General features: G+C 39.8%; 1 protein-coding gene across 3 annotated transcripts in view; it reads right to left on the reverse strand.

The window, feature by feature from the left end:
• LOC135101538 (solute carrier family 22 member 20-like) overlaps positions 1-15306 on the reverse strand; it is a 103353-nt gene that overhangs the window by 32415 nt on the left and 55632 nt on the right. For 2 of the 3 annotated variants that reach the window (XM_064005632.1, XM_064005640.1), the window contains 3 exons: positions 8128-8251; positions 7252-7441; positions 6319-6422 (listed from right to left, as the gene is read on the reverse strand). In XM_064005632.1, the coding sequence (XP_063861702.1) occupies positions 6319-6422; positions 7252-7441; positions 8128-8251 (418 nt within the window). The remainder of the gene's footprint in view (positions 1-6318; positions 6423-7251; positions 7442-8127; positions 8252-15306) is intronic. The other variant, XM_064005649.1, reaches the window with a different exon arrangement.

The following is a 15306-nucleotide window of genomic DNA, read 5'->3' on the forward strand; positions in this document are numbered from 1 at the left end:
CCTAACCTCTAATCCTTCTGCTTATGCTGTAACCCTCTCTTCTCCGCTGGGATCCTCCGATCACAGTCTCATCTTGTCCTATTACTCCAATCGCTCCTCATGATCCCCCTAAGCGGAGGTGCCTCTGGCGTTTTGCCTCTGCTAGTTGGGGGAACCTGAGAAGGTATTTTGCTGATTTTCCTTGGAATGACTACTGCTTCCGTGTCAGAGACCCGTCTTTGTGTGCTGAGCGCATAACAGAGGTGATAGTGTCTGGCATGGATGCATACATTCCTCACTCTTTTTCTTGACCTAAACCTTCCAAAACTTTGGTTTAACACAGCTTGTTTTCGTGCTATACATGATAAAGAGGTGGCCCACAAAAGGTACTTCAGCCTTCCATCACCAGAATCTTATTCACTTTATATTTCTGCCCGGAACAATGCCAAATCTGTTCTCCAACTAGCCAAAAACTCCTTCATTAATAGAAAGTGTCAAAATCTTTCAAGATCCAACTCCCCTCGTGACTTCTGGCATTTAGCCAAAAATATCTCCAATAACTTTGTTTCTTCTTTCCCTCCTTTATTTCAACCAGATGGCACCACTGCTATCACATCTATCTTTAAAGCTGAACTCTTCGCTCAAACCTATGCTATGCTTGAACGATTCAGGGCTTGTTCCTCCCTCTCCTCCACCCTCTAACTACTTCATGCTACCTATTAAAATTCTTCACAATGATGTTTTCTATGCCCTCGTTGGCCTTAACCCTCGGAAGGCTCATGGACATGATGGGGTCCCTCCTATTGTTCTCCCAAACTGTGCCTCCGTGCTTGTATCTTGCCTAGTCAAACTCTTTCAACTCTGTCTGTCAACCTCTACCTTTCCTTCTTGCTGGAAGTTTGCCTACATTCAGCCTGTTTCTAAAAAGGGTGATCGTTCTAATTCCTCATATTGCAGTCTTATTGCTTTAATTTTCTGCCTATCTACAGTTTTTGAATCTATCCTCAGCAGGAAGATTCTTAAACATCTATCACTTCACAACCTTCTATCTGATCGCCAGTATGGGTTCCGCCAAGGCCGCTCTATTGATGATCTTCTGGCCTTCCTTGCTGAGTCTTCGTCATCCTCTTTTAGAGATTTTGGTGAAACTTTTGCTGTTGCCTTGAACATATCAAAAGCTTTTGATAGAGTTTGGCACAAAGCTTTGATTTTCAAACAACCCTCCTAACGGTTTCTATCCTTCTCTCTGTAACTTCGTCTCAAGTTTCCTTTCTGACCGTTCTATTGCTGCTTTGGTAGACGATCACTGTTCTTCTCCTAAATCTATTAATAGTGGTGTTCCTCAGGGGTGCTATCCTGTCATCCACTCTCTTTATCATTCAGCAATGACCTTTTAAACCAAACTTCTTGTCCTATCCACTTCTACGCTGATGATTCCACCCTGCACTTTTCCACGTCTTTTCATAGACGTCCAACCCTTCAGGAAGTAAACATTTCACACAGGGAAGCCACAGAACGCCTGAATTTTTATTCTTCTAAAATTTCTGATTGGGGCAGAGCAAACTTGGTATTGTTCAATGCCTCTAAAACTCAATTCCTTCATCTATCAACTCGACACAATCTTCCAGACATCTATCCCCTCTTCTTCAATGACACTCAACTGTCTCCCTCTTCTACACTGAACATCCTCGGTCTGTCCTTTACTTATAATCTGAACTGGAAACTTCAGATCTTATCTTTAGCTAAAACAGCTTTTATGAAGTTAAGCGTTCTGAGACGTCTCCGCCAGTTTTTCTCATCCCCCAGCTGCTAACTCTGTACAAGGGCCTTATTCGTCCATGTATGTAGTATGCTTCACATGTCTGGGGGGATTCCACTCATACTGCTCTTCTAGACAGGGTGGAATCAAAAGCTTTTCGTCTCATTAACTCCTCTCCTCTAACTGACTGTCTTCAGCGTCTCTCTCATTGCCGCAATGTTTCATCTCTAGCTATCCTCTACCGCTATTTTCATGCTAACTGATCTTGTTAACTGTATGCCTCCCCTCCTCCCACTGCCTTGCTGCACAAGACTTTCCTCTTTCTCTCACCCCTATTCTGTCCACCTCTCTAACGCAAGAGTTAACCAGTATTCTCAATTATTCATCCCTTTCTCTGGTAAACTCTGGAACTCCCTGCCTGCTTCTGTATTTCCACCTTCCTATGACTTGCATTCCTTCAAGAGGGAGGTTTCAAGACACTTGTTCTTCAAATTTTGACTACCGCTTTGGAGCCCTTTTCTTTTTTTTGAAATTTTGTTGCCCTTGGCCAGTGTCCCTCCTACATAATAAAAAATAAAAAAAACTGAATTTCCATTTCATCACTTGCCACCATTTTGTTCTAGTAGAATACGTGGTTGTTGTGGTGTACATGTGTTCCCGGGAGTAAAAGGAAAATACGACGTAGACGACTGGACTATATTAAGTAAAAAACTGGGTACAGAAATTGCGCATCAGCCACATCCGTCCAGCCTATAAGAGGTTCTATAAAAGGAAAGAATCAGGTCCATAAAGCGGAACTTTGCCTATGAATCATATGATAAGCTTTTGAATGATGCCCTGAAGAAGCTGGAGGTTATATTTTTCAACGTTGTCGTTGATGCTGCAACCTCAGCCGATGAAGTGAGATTTTCCACATTGGAAATTATAGGAGACAGGTTTGGAGCTATGTCAAATTTTCAGCGTCTCTCGGATGAGCAATTGACAAAACAATGTGATGACATTGTAATATAAAGAACACTCTGACTAGGATGGCAGGGGCCCTTTGTAGGAACTGAAGCACTTGCCTGGCTTGCCATCGGGCACCATGACCTTGTTTGAGTTGCTGATCTTTAAAAATGAAAGGAAGCTTTCGGAAATTTAACCAGTTTTGTGGACTGCTCTCAGACTTTGTATAACCCTCTCAGTTACTGCAGCTGAGGCACATAGGACTTTTCAAAACTGAAGTTAATCAAAATCTACCTGAAGTATACAATATGACATTAGCGTCTTACTGCTCTTTCTGTAATGATGTGATTGGTGAGTTTTATTCAAGGAGAGCAAGAAAGGTCAAATTTTAGATGGCAAACATACAGTTTAGTTTCTATGGCGTTTTTCTTGTTTTGATATTCAATTCAATTATAATCTAGTCCACTTTCTTATAAAACTGCTGTCCGCTATGTTATATTTGTTTGGTTTTATTGTATAAATAGAAGAGAATATGGGTAATTGAAGATCTGGGCAATATAATTTTGCTTTTGTATCCTATCTGCAATAATTTGCTTGTCTATTTTGCCTGTTTGTACTTTAGTGTGTCTGTTCTCTCTCTCTCTCTCTCTCTCTCTCTCTCTCTCTCTCTCTCTCTCTCTCTCTCTCTCTCTCTCTCTCTCTTATGCTTGTACTGTACTGTACATATCTGTAACATTACATTTGCTGGTGTAATTTTGAATATCTTAATAGTGAAATAAATATATCGACTTCTATAAAGAGTAGGGCGGGCGGGCGCTGAAGCTGAGGTTTGACCAGGGCGCCACACAAGTCAGCTCTGACACAGGGTGTAAGAGGGTGACAGGGAGGGGGGAGTGTCACTACGATGCGGACTTGATACGTATTAGATAGCAAAGAAAATATCAGGCATTGGCTTTATGACCTACTAAAATATGCACTCCCTGTAACATACAAATATGTTTTGAATTTCATCTGTTTGATCCTTCAGAGTTGAGGAAGTGAAATACAAAACAAATGGCTTTCCGTATTGATTCAAACCGGAACGCTACATTTTTTCTCTTCAGTTCAGAACGATTCAGGATAGGTAATCACCCTTATCATTACCAGCCGCCACCCCCACACCAGCAGTACCATTATCACTAGCCCACCGACTCTGCAAATATTTGTATACCGTTTGTCAGAAAAGACACTGTTAGTCAGTAATATGGGTTTCAGAAGCAGTGCTCCGCCTTTTTTTTTTTTTTCTGAAATAACTATAATAAACTGTATCGGGTAATAATTGTATCGGGTACTGTTTCAGATGTTCCACTATTTTTTAATTTTTTTTTTATGTACAGTTTTTATATATCAGGGACTGTTTCAGATGTTCCACTAATTTTTCATAATTTTTTATTTACAAAATTAATACTTAAGGTACTTAACTTCTATACGTTTAACGTCACACTGAAGGCTCCGCCCTATAAATTCCTTTAATCTCAGTGACAACACGCAATGAATCATTATGGTACCTTGATAATATTGTACTAGATAAGAGTACACAGATTCACAGCAATGCTGTCAGTGGTAGGAGCGGCGGTATCAACTCTCAGCAATGTGGAAGGTAACTTCGGGGAAGATCCTAGATACTAATGCCACAGACATCACGATAAATTCGTGCTGGAGGGCAGCAGCTCTGCGACGTGAAATTTAACCTTACGTATAGAATGGAAGCGCCTTAATGGCTCACTTTTGTTCATAGAAGCTGACAAAAAAAAAAGAAAAAAAAAAGAAAAAAAAAGGGAGTCTGAAACAATCTTCGATGCTATACGAGCCTCTTGCAATTCAAATGAGTGAAGTAATACAAGCAATGGCTCCAACGAGAAAGAATATTTTATGACACAATCGTCACACATTTGAAGCAGTGATTACGCTATTTTGATGTAATACTGATAAGGCTAGATTAAAAAAAAAAAAAAAAAAGAGGAAAAAATTATTCTCGAAAAGAGTTGTAAGTGACTGGAATGGATTCTAATCTGGTTGTTAGAGCTAGGTCAGTATGGAACTTTAAAAGAAAATTAGATAAAATTATGGATAAGGATGACGGATGGGTATTTTTTGTGAAGGGACTGCCATGCACAGGCCTGATGGCTTTTTGAAACTTCCTTTATTTTCTTATGTTCTTATGGATACATAAGACAGGGGAGGAATCAAAAGCTTTTCGTCTCATCAACTCCTCTCCTCTTACTGACAGTCTTCAACCTCTCTCTTACCGCCGCAATGTTGCATCTCTAGCTGTCTTCTACCGCTATTTTCATGCTAACTGCTCTTCTGATCTTGCTAATTGCATGCCTCCCCTCCTCCCGCGGCCTCGCTGTACAAGACTTTCTTCTTTCTCTCACCCCTATTCTGTCCACCTCTCTAACGCAAAAGTTAACCAGTACTCTCAATCATTCATCACTTTCTCTGGTAAACTCTGGAACTCCCTGCCTGCTTCTGTATTTCCACCTTCCTATGACTTGAATTCCTTCAAGAGGGAGGTTTCAAGACACTTATTCATCAATTTTTGACCACTGCTTTTATCCTTTTATGGGACTGGCATTTCAGTGGGCATATTTTTTTTTATTGGATTTTTGTTGCCCTTGGCCAGTGTCCTTCCTACATAAAAAAAAAAAAAAAATACAATCCAATAATAACGTCTATTATACAGTAAGTGGATGTACGAGTATAATTGCATTCTCAGGTAACAGCATGACTGTACGTACGTAGTTAAATAGGTGTAGACGGATGTAGGTGGAGGCTGCATGATCTCCTCACCTTGCCTCACAAACCATGGAACTTTCTATGGACTAGTTATTGCCATTGATAAGTAATGAATATCATTTACATCTTACTATCTAGCTATGTTTAGTAGATTCTGTCCAGAGTATTTTGGCATGCATTATTCTTTCCTTTAATAGGATTTAACTTCTCTTATTCATGCAATCAAAGAGCTTTAATCATTAACATATGCAAGTACATGTGAGTGTGGCCAACCCGTAAATATTTCTGCTGTCAGCATTTTTGAGGCTCCAAGCGTCCCTTTGCGTGAACCGTGGCCGGCCTTTGTTTCTACTCACACCTCACGGGCAGCGGCTGCCCCGCGATGGAGACACTCGGTCTCGTATTCGCCACCTAGTCTCTCAAAACTGTGTAATATTCAAATATGTAGATTTTTTTTAACAACATTCACCTCTGAAATTCATCTTTCACCTGATAACCACAGAAACCCACCACGAGTAATTGTTTCTTAATTAACAGTGACCAAGTGAAAGTAATATGTATATTATATTCAAACACCCCTCAGGAGCAATACACATGGATGCATAATCGTATAACGTCATTCGGTATTATGTATGTTATACAGTATTTGTAAATAATTTTTCTGTCAAAAATAAAGGTATTATTCATATTTCCACTCTGAGAAAGATTAACAAATGCAGAATAATATTTTGATACAATCCTGCAGACTCCTCCTCAACGGTCATGGCGGCTAATTTTCGGTGGCAAACCTGAGATCGGAGACCATAGATGAGTTTATAACAGTATTAAGTAAAAGGTGCTCAGAAGCCAAGTATTACCTGTCTCCTATCTGACCTCCGATGGCGCTGCCCAGGGCTCCCCCGACTGTATACATGATCTGGTAGAATGCCTGCATGTGGAACTCTTCACACACCAGGTGAAACTGTCAAAATAATAAAAATGTGCTCGATTATGATACTCAGATTTTCTCTAAAACAATTTACATTTGCTTAATCAGTCTATAAGCAACATCATCATCATCAACAACAACAACAACGACGACAACGACGCCAAGAACAAACTCAAGCAAAAGCTGCAGCAACAACAACAAGAACAACAACAACAAGAATCACAACAACAACAACAACAACAACAACAACAACAACAACAACAACAAACAACAACAACAAACAACGACAACAACAACAACAACAACAGTTTCTTGGTAGAAAAGATTCCAACAAATTTACTTTACGATGGGAATCTGAATAAAACTTGCTTTGAAATATTCACTCAAAAAAAGTGCATAGTTCCCACTATTTGTTATTTAACATTAACTTTTCTATTAACTTACTGTGTTTACTGGAAGGCCTGCTTGTTTCACTAAACTTTCTCACATAAAATCTAATCTAACGCAGATGTCTTAACTTTGGGAAGTGACATTGTGCTTTTTTTTATTCCAAATTTTCGTTGCCATTGGCCAATGGACCTCTTACAGAAAAAAAAAAAAAAGCAGACTTAATAATGCCCATTGTGTTATTTGGAGGAATGAGAACTTTGATGCTTTAAACAATAATAAATAACTATAATGAGTGTTTTATCAGCATGCAAGGTAGTAAATAAAGGTTTACCTCTAGCGTATTTCTATCGCATCTCGTGAACCATACTGTGTACTGAACGTTGCAACAATGCCTAATGTAGACGTGTGCTCATCTATCATTAATTTTGTTTACGTCGGATGAGATTGGATGGTACATAACAAATAATCTTACATCAGAAACGACAGACGAGGAGAAGATGGAACTGTCATACTCGATGATAGGACATGACTTCATGCCGGTGATGATGGAGTTCTTAGGCTGATGCAGCCACATGGAGTCTTCATCTTGCTCAGAGGCAGGCAGGCACCGTTCATCGAATTCAGTCTTGTTGAGTTTACCTAACTCTAAAATCTCCCTCAGCCTGTGGAAATGACGGAAATGTCATGGAACACACCTGTACATATAAATTATTATTATTATTATTATTATTATTACTATTATTATTATTATTATTATTATTATTATTATTATTATTATTATCATTATTATTATTATTATTATTGTAATTATTGTCATTATTATTACTATTATTATTACTGTTATTATCATTATTATTATTATTATTATTATTATTATTATTATTATTATTATTATTATTAGTAGTAGTAGTAGTAGTAGTAGTAGTAGTAGGAGGAGGAGGAGAAGGAGGAGGAGGTGTAGTGGTGGCGTTGGTGATCATATTGGTAATGAAATAAATAGTTTCAAGAAAAGATTAATAATTTCGCAGATACTAAATTCACTGTAGAACGGTCAGAAAGGAAACTTGAGATAAAATTACAGACAGAAAGATAACAGACGTAGGAGGTAGTTTGAAAATTAAAGGTACTATATTAACAAAACACACTGAAAATTAAAAATTACTAACCCTTCTTTCTTTAACAAATAGATAGTGAAAGTTATTTTATTTCACAGATGTTGTTCGTTGCAAAAATGTATCGGTAGGATGCTAACAACCTTGTATTATGACATAGTCAACAGATTTCACTTCATGGTTTTTTCACTCCAGATTAATCTACACACTGGACTTTATTGTTTGGAACACCTTACTTGTCATCGACAGTGAGTGCAGACTGGTTCTCCGCTGTGGAGAAGGATCCCCCGTAACAGCGGAAAGGTATTGGTGGAGCTATCAATGTCATTCCTACCATCTGTACTGGCAGCAAGGCAGCGACTGGCAGGAACGGAAAAACAGACTTAGTGTGATACCTCTAAATGTGAATAAATAGATAAATAAAGGAGGAGGAAGATAAATAAATAAATAAATAGATAAATAAAGGAGGAGGCAGTAGACACCTGCCGAAACGATAATTACTCCCAGTGAGGTCTAAAGCACTGTTCAGGGGGTGCTGTGAACTTATCATTAAACCCAGCTGTGACCTCACTGAACGTTTCCCTTTGTGTCTCACAACACAAGGGGGCAGTCACAGCCTGCCCTCTAAAGACAACTCTCTTCCTCCACACAAAACTACAAGCACCAAATAACACACACACCCTTCACTCAAAAATTTTAAAATCATCATGGCGACTCCTACACCAGCCTCGGAGTCCCCATCTGGGGAGGGGACCATAAATGTTCCCAGGTCGGACTGCCTTTCTGTCGACGACCCTAAGTGTCTTGACACCCCCCTCAACTTTTTCTTCATTAACTTCTCCAACATTCGCGGTCTAAGATCTAATTTTCAATCTGTAGAACACCACCTCTCCTCTTCTAAACCTCATCTTCTTTTCCTCACTGAAACTCAGGTGTCTGAGGCAACTGACAGTAGCCCCTTTTCTGTTCCCTCCTACTTTCTCTATCCTCATTTTCGATCCAAAGCTGGATGCTGCGTTTATGTGCGCAATGACTTAACCTGCTCTCGTGCCCACGCTCTTGAATCTTCCGAATTTTCCACCATCTGGCTACGACTACAGAGTCACTCTCATACTAAATTTATCTGTGCTGTATACCTCTCTCCTAACTCCTCTGACTATAAGAAATTCTTTGACTACTTAACTTCCAAAGTGGAGCACATTCTGACCCTCTTCCCTTTTGCAGAGATCTCCATTCTTGGAGACTTCAATGTTCACCACCAGCTTTGGCTTTCCTCTCCCTTCACTGACCATCCTGGTGAACTAGCCTACAACTTTTCTATCCTCCATGACCTAGAGCAATTGGTGCAACACCCTACTCGTATTCCTGACCGTCTTGGAGATACGCCCAACATTCTTGACCTTTTCCTGACCTCTAGTCCTTCTGCTTATGCTGTCGCCCTTTCTTCTCCGTTGGGCTCCTCCGATCACAATCTCATATCTTTATCTTGTCCTATCACACCAATCCCTCCTCAGGATCCCCCTAAGCGAAGGTGCCTCTGGCGTTTTGCCTCTGCTAGTTGGGGGGACCTGAGGAGGTATTTTGCTGATTTTCCTTGGAATGACTACTGCTTCCGTGTTAGAGACCCGTCTTTGTGTGCTGAGCGCATAACAGAGGTGATAGTGTCTGGCATGGAGGCGTACATTCCTCACTCTTTTTCTCGTCCTAAACCTTCTAAACCTTGGTTTAACACAGCTTGTTCTCGTGCTATACATGATAGAGAGGTGGCCCACAAAAGGTACTTAAGCCTTCCATCACCAGAATCTCATGCACTTTATATTTCTGCCCGGAACCATGCCAAGTCTGTTTTCCAACTAGCCAAAAACTCCTTCATTAACAGAAAATGTCAAAATCTTTCAAGATCTAACTCCCCTCGTGATTTAAGAGATTAAGGGCAGGTGAGGAAGTTTTAAGGACACAGTATAATGAATTAGTTAGAACAGTCAGGAAGTTAACGAGGAAAGCTAAGGACAATTATGAATTAAAGGTAGCCAGCCAGGCGAAGACGGACCCCAAGGGATTTTATCGGGTATACAGGACGAAGAATAAGGATACTGTAGGTCCATTAAAGGCAGCAGATGGGGAGCTGGTTAGTTCTGGGGAGGAGATTAGTAAACTTCTGAATGTTTATTTTTTAACTGTCTTCACTCAGGAAAACATGCAGGATATGCCAGATAGTGAACAGGTGTTTAGAGCAGATGAGTATAAGAAGCTGACGGATATTTCCATAACTAGGGAGATAGTGGAGCAGGAGATAGATAGGCTAAAAAAGTTCAAGTCACCAGGACCTGATGAAATATATCCCAGAGTACTGAAGGAATGTAAAAAGATTATTAGTGAGCCGTTAGTTTCTGTCTTTAGGAAATCACTGGAGTCGGGTGAGGTACCAGACATGTGGAGGCAGGCTAATGTAGTACCCATCTTTAAGAAAGGGGATAAAACTTTAGCGTCTAATTATAGACCTGTCAGCTTAACTTCAGTTGTAGGTAAAATGTTAGAGTCAATAATAGCCAGGAACATTAGGGAACATTTAGACAAACATAACTTGATAAATCAGTCACAGCATGGCTTCACGAAGGGGAAGTCTTGCCTGACAAACTTGTTAAGTTTTTACAGTAAGGTGTACGAGGCAGTAGATAATGGTGATAGTTATGATATCTTATATCTGGACTTTAGTAAAGCATTCGACAAGGTGCCCCATCAAAGGCTCCTGAGAAAGGTTAGGGCGCACGGGATAGATGGGAAGGTGTTAGGTTGGATAGGGTCATGGCTTTGTAACAGGCGACAGAGAGTGCTAATAAACGGCTCGAAATCCGAGTGGGGTCATGTCATTAGTGGGGTGCCACAGGGATCAGTATTAGGGCCATTATTATTTCTAATATATATCAATGACTTGGATAGTGGAATTAGTAGCGATGTTAGTAAATTTGCGGATGACACAAAGATAGGTAGATTAATTAGGTCAGAAGCGGATGCCATCGCCTTGCAGACAGACTTAGATAGAATGAATGAATGGAAGGATAGATGGCAAATGCAATTTAATATCAATAAATGCAAAGTGCTTAGCGTAGGTAGAGGAAACCCACACAATAGGTACACATTAAACACCCAAACTCTGGTAGGTACAGGGTACGAGAAAGATTTAGGAGTTATAGTTAGCTCTGAACTCCGTCTAGGGAAACAATGCATAGAAGCCAGAAACAAGGCAAATAGGGTACTAGGATTCATTTTTAGGAGTGTTAAAAGTAGAAGGCCGGAAGTAATATTAAAGTTATACTTGGCGCTGGTCAGACCTCATCTAGACTACGCTGTGCAGTTCTGGTCCCCACATTACAGGAAAGATATAGGTCTATTAGAATCAGTACAGAGGAGAATGACTAAAAGGATACAGGGGATGAGGAGTATTCCTTACGAAGCGAGGTTGAAGCGGTTAAATTTACATTCTCTAGAGAGACGTAGGTTAAGAGGGGACCTGATAGAAGTCTTTAAGTGGTATAAGGGTTATAACAAGGGAGATGTAAGCAAAATTCTTAGGATCAGCAACCAGGGTAGAACAAGAAATAACGGGTTCAAGCTTGAAAAATTTAGGTTTAGGAAGGAGATAGGAAAAAATTGGTTCTCAAATAGAGTGGTAGATGAGTGGAACGGACTCAGTAATCATGTAGTTAGTGCTAGGACACTAGAGAGCTTTAAGAGAAGATTAGACAAGTTTATGGATGGGGATAACAGATGGAAATAGGTAGGAGTGTTTCATACAGGGACTGCCACGTGTAAGCCTGGTCGCTTCTTGCAGCTTCCCTTATTTCTTATGTTCTTATGTTCTTATGTTCTGGCATCTAGCCAAAAATATCTCCAATAACTTTGCTTCTTCTTCTTTCCCTCCTCTACTTCAACCAGATGGCACCACTGCTATCACATCTATTTCTAAAGCTGAACTCTTTGCTCAAACCTTTGCTAAAAACTCTACCTTGGACGATTCTGGGCTTGTTCCTCCCTCTCCTCCACCCTCTGACTACTTCATGCCACATATTAAAATTTTTCTCAATGATGTTTTCCATGCCCTCGCTGGCCTAAACCCTCGGAAGGCTTATGGACCTGATGGGGTCCCTCCTATTGTTCTCCGAAACTGTACCTCCGTGCTTGCACCTTGCCTAGTCAAACTCTTTCAGCTCTGTCTGTCAACTTGTCAACTTGTCTGTCAACTCTGTCTGGCTTGTTCCTCCCTCTCCTCCACCCTCTGACTACTTCATGCCACGTATTAAAATTTTTCGCAATGATGTTTTCCATGCCCTCGCTGGCCTAAACCCTCGGAAGGCTTATGGACCTGATGGGGTCCCTCCTATTGTTCTCCGAAACTGTGCCTCCGTGCTTGCACCTTGCCTAGTCAAACTCTTTCAGCTCTGTCTGTCAACATCTACCTTTCCTTCTTGCTGGAAGTTTGCCAACATTCAACCTGTTCCTAAAAAGGGTGACCGTTCTAATCCCTCAAACTACCGTCCTATTGCTTTAATTTCCTGCCTATCTAAAGTTTTTGAATCTATCCTCAACAGGAAGATTCTTAAACATCTATCACTTCACAGCCTTCTATCTGATCGCCAGTATGGGTTCCGTCAAGGCCGCTCTACTGGTGATCTTCTGGCTTTCCTTACTGAGTCTTGGTCATCCTCTTTTAGAGATTTTGGTGAAACTTTTGCTGTTGACTTGGACATATCAAAAGCCTTTGATAGAGTCTGGCACAAAGCTTTGATTTCCAAACTATCCTCCTACGGTTTCTATCCTTCTCTCTGTAACTTCATCTCAAGTTTCCTTTCTGACCGTTCTATTGCTGCTGTGGTAGACGGACAGAAAATCTGATAAAAAGAAATGCTTTTGATTTCATCCTGTTCAAGGGAGGAGTATAGGTGAAATCCCACATATGTGTAATGTAGAAGAGGGGGACAGTTGAGTGTCAATGAAGAAGAGGGATTTGTTATGTGAAATGTTGTGTCGAGAGGACAGATGAAGATATTAGGTTGAGAGGCATCGAAGAAAACAAAGTTTGCTGTGTCCCAATCATAAATTTTAGAGATCATAATTTAGGCGTTCTGTGGTTTCCCTGCGAGAATTGTTTAATTCTTGAAGGGGTGAACAGCTCAGAAATTACGTGGAAAAGTTTATAATGGCATCATCAGTATATGAGGGGGTAGAACAATGAGTTATATTCAGATCACTGATGATTAATAAAAAGAGCGGATAACAGAACAAAACACCGAGGAACACTATTGTTAATAGATTTAGAAAAACAGTGACTGTCTACCACAGCAGAAACAGAACGGTCAGAAAGGAAACTTGAGATGAAGTTATAGAGGCAAGTGTATAAGCCGCAGGCGAACAGTTCGGAAATTAAAACTTTGTGCCAGTTTGTCAAATGCTTTTCATAAGTCTAAGGCAACAGCGAAAGTTTCAACAAAATTTTTAAGAGGGGATGATCAAGACTCAGTAAGGAAGGCCAGATCAACAGCAGACACCATAACGGAACCTTATCTAGCTATATTAAATGATAGATGTTTAAGAATATTTAATAACAATAATAACAATAACAATAACAACAACGACAACAACAACAACAACAAAATAATAATAATGATACTAATAACAACAATAATAATAATAATAATAATAATAATAATAATAATAATAATAATAATGATAATAAAACAACAACAATAATAATAATAATAATAATAATAATAATAATAATAATAATAATAATAATGATAATAGTAATAATAATAATAATATTATTAATAATAATAATAATAATAATAATAATAATAATAATAATAATAATAATAGTAATAAATAAAAAAAAAACATTAAATTGAAGCAGTAGGTCGGTGTTTAAAGGAAAAGAGTGATCACCCTTTTCACAGATGAGGCTAATGTAGGCGAACTTCTTTTAGAGATTTCGGTGAAACTTTTGCTGTTGCCTTGGACATATCAAAAGCTTTTGAAAGAGTCTGGCACAAAGCTTTGATTTCCAAACTACCCTCCTACGGTTTCTATCCTTCTCTCTGTAATTTCATCTCAAGTTTCCTTTCTGACCGTTCTATTGCTGCTGTGGTAGACGGTCACTGTTCTTCTCCTAAATCTATTAACAGTGGTGTTCCTCAGGGTTCTGTCCTGTCACCCACTCTCTTCTTATTATTCATTAATGATCTTCTAAACCAAACTTCTTGTCCTATCCACTCCTACGCTGATGATACCACCCTACACTTTTCCACGTCTTTTCATAGACGTCCAACCATTCAGGAGGTAAACATATCACGCAGGGAAGCCACAGAACGCCTGAATTTTTATTCTTCTAAAATTTCTGATTGGGGCAGAGCAAACTTGGTATTGTTCAATGCCTCAAAAACTCAATTCCTCCATCTATCAACTCGACACAACCTTCCAGACAACTATCCCCTCTTCTTCAATGACACTCAACTGTCCCCCTCTTCTACACTGAACATCCTCGGTCTGTCCTTTACTTATAATCTGAACTGGAAACTTCACATCTCATCTCTAGCTAAAACAGCTTCTATGAATTTAGGTGTTCTGAGACGTCTCCGCCAGTTTTTCTCACCCCCCCCCCCCAGCTGCTAACTCTGTACAAGGGCCTTATCCGTCCATGTATGGAGTATGCTTCACATGTCTGGGGGGGTTCCACTCATACTGCTCTTCTAGACAGGGTGGAATCAAAAGCTTTTCGTCTCATCAACTCCTCTTCTCTAACTGACTGTCTTCAGCCTCTCTCTCACCGCCGTAATGTTGCATATCTAGCTGTCTTCTACCGCTATTTTCATGCTAACTGCTCTTCTGATCTTGCTAACTGCATGCCTCCCCTCCTTCCGCGGCCTAGCTGCACAAGACTTTCTTCTTTCTCTCACCCCTATTCTGTCCACCTCTGTAACGCAATAGTTAACCAGTATTCTCAATCATTCATCCCTTTCTCTGGTAAACTCTGGAACTCCCTGCCTGCTTCTGTATTTCCACCTTCCTATGACTTGAATTCCTTCAAGAGGGAGGTCTCAAGACACTTATCCATCAATTTTTGACCACTGCTTTGACCCTTTTATGGGACTGGCATTTCAGTGGGCATTTTTTTCTTATTAGATTTTTGTTGCCCTTGGCCAGTGTCCTTCCTACATAAAAAAAAAAAAAAAAGTAGATGATGACAGTAGATGGATACAGTAAGAGTTTGATCAGGCAAGGTACGAACACGGAGGCACCTCATTAGGTTGTCGGTTAAAGCAGTCACAAGCAAGCTAGAAAGAAATACTTGGTCTGGTCAAGCTAGAATGTAGTTCGTAAAAAAAAAAAAAAAAAAAAAAAAGTTTCCTTCATTCTTTAAT

The sequence above is a fragment of the Scylla paramamosain genome, chromosome 1 (genome assembly GCF_035594125.1).
Source record: "Scylla paramamosain isolate STU-SP2022 chromosome 1, ASM3559412v1, whole genome shotgun sequence".
Lineage (NCBI taxonomy): Eukaryota > Metazoa > Arthropoda > Malacostraca > Decapoda > Portunidae > Scylla > Scylla paramamosain.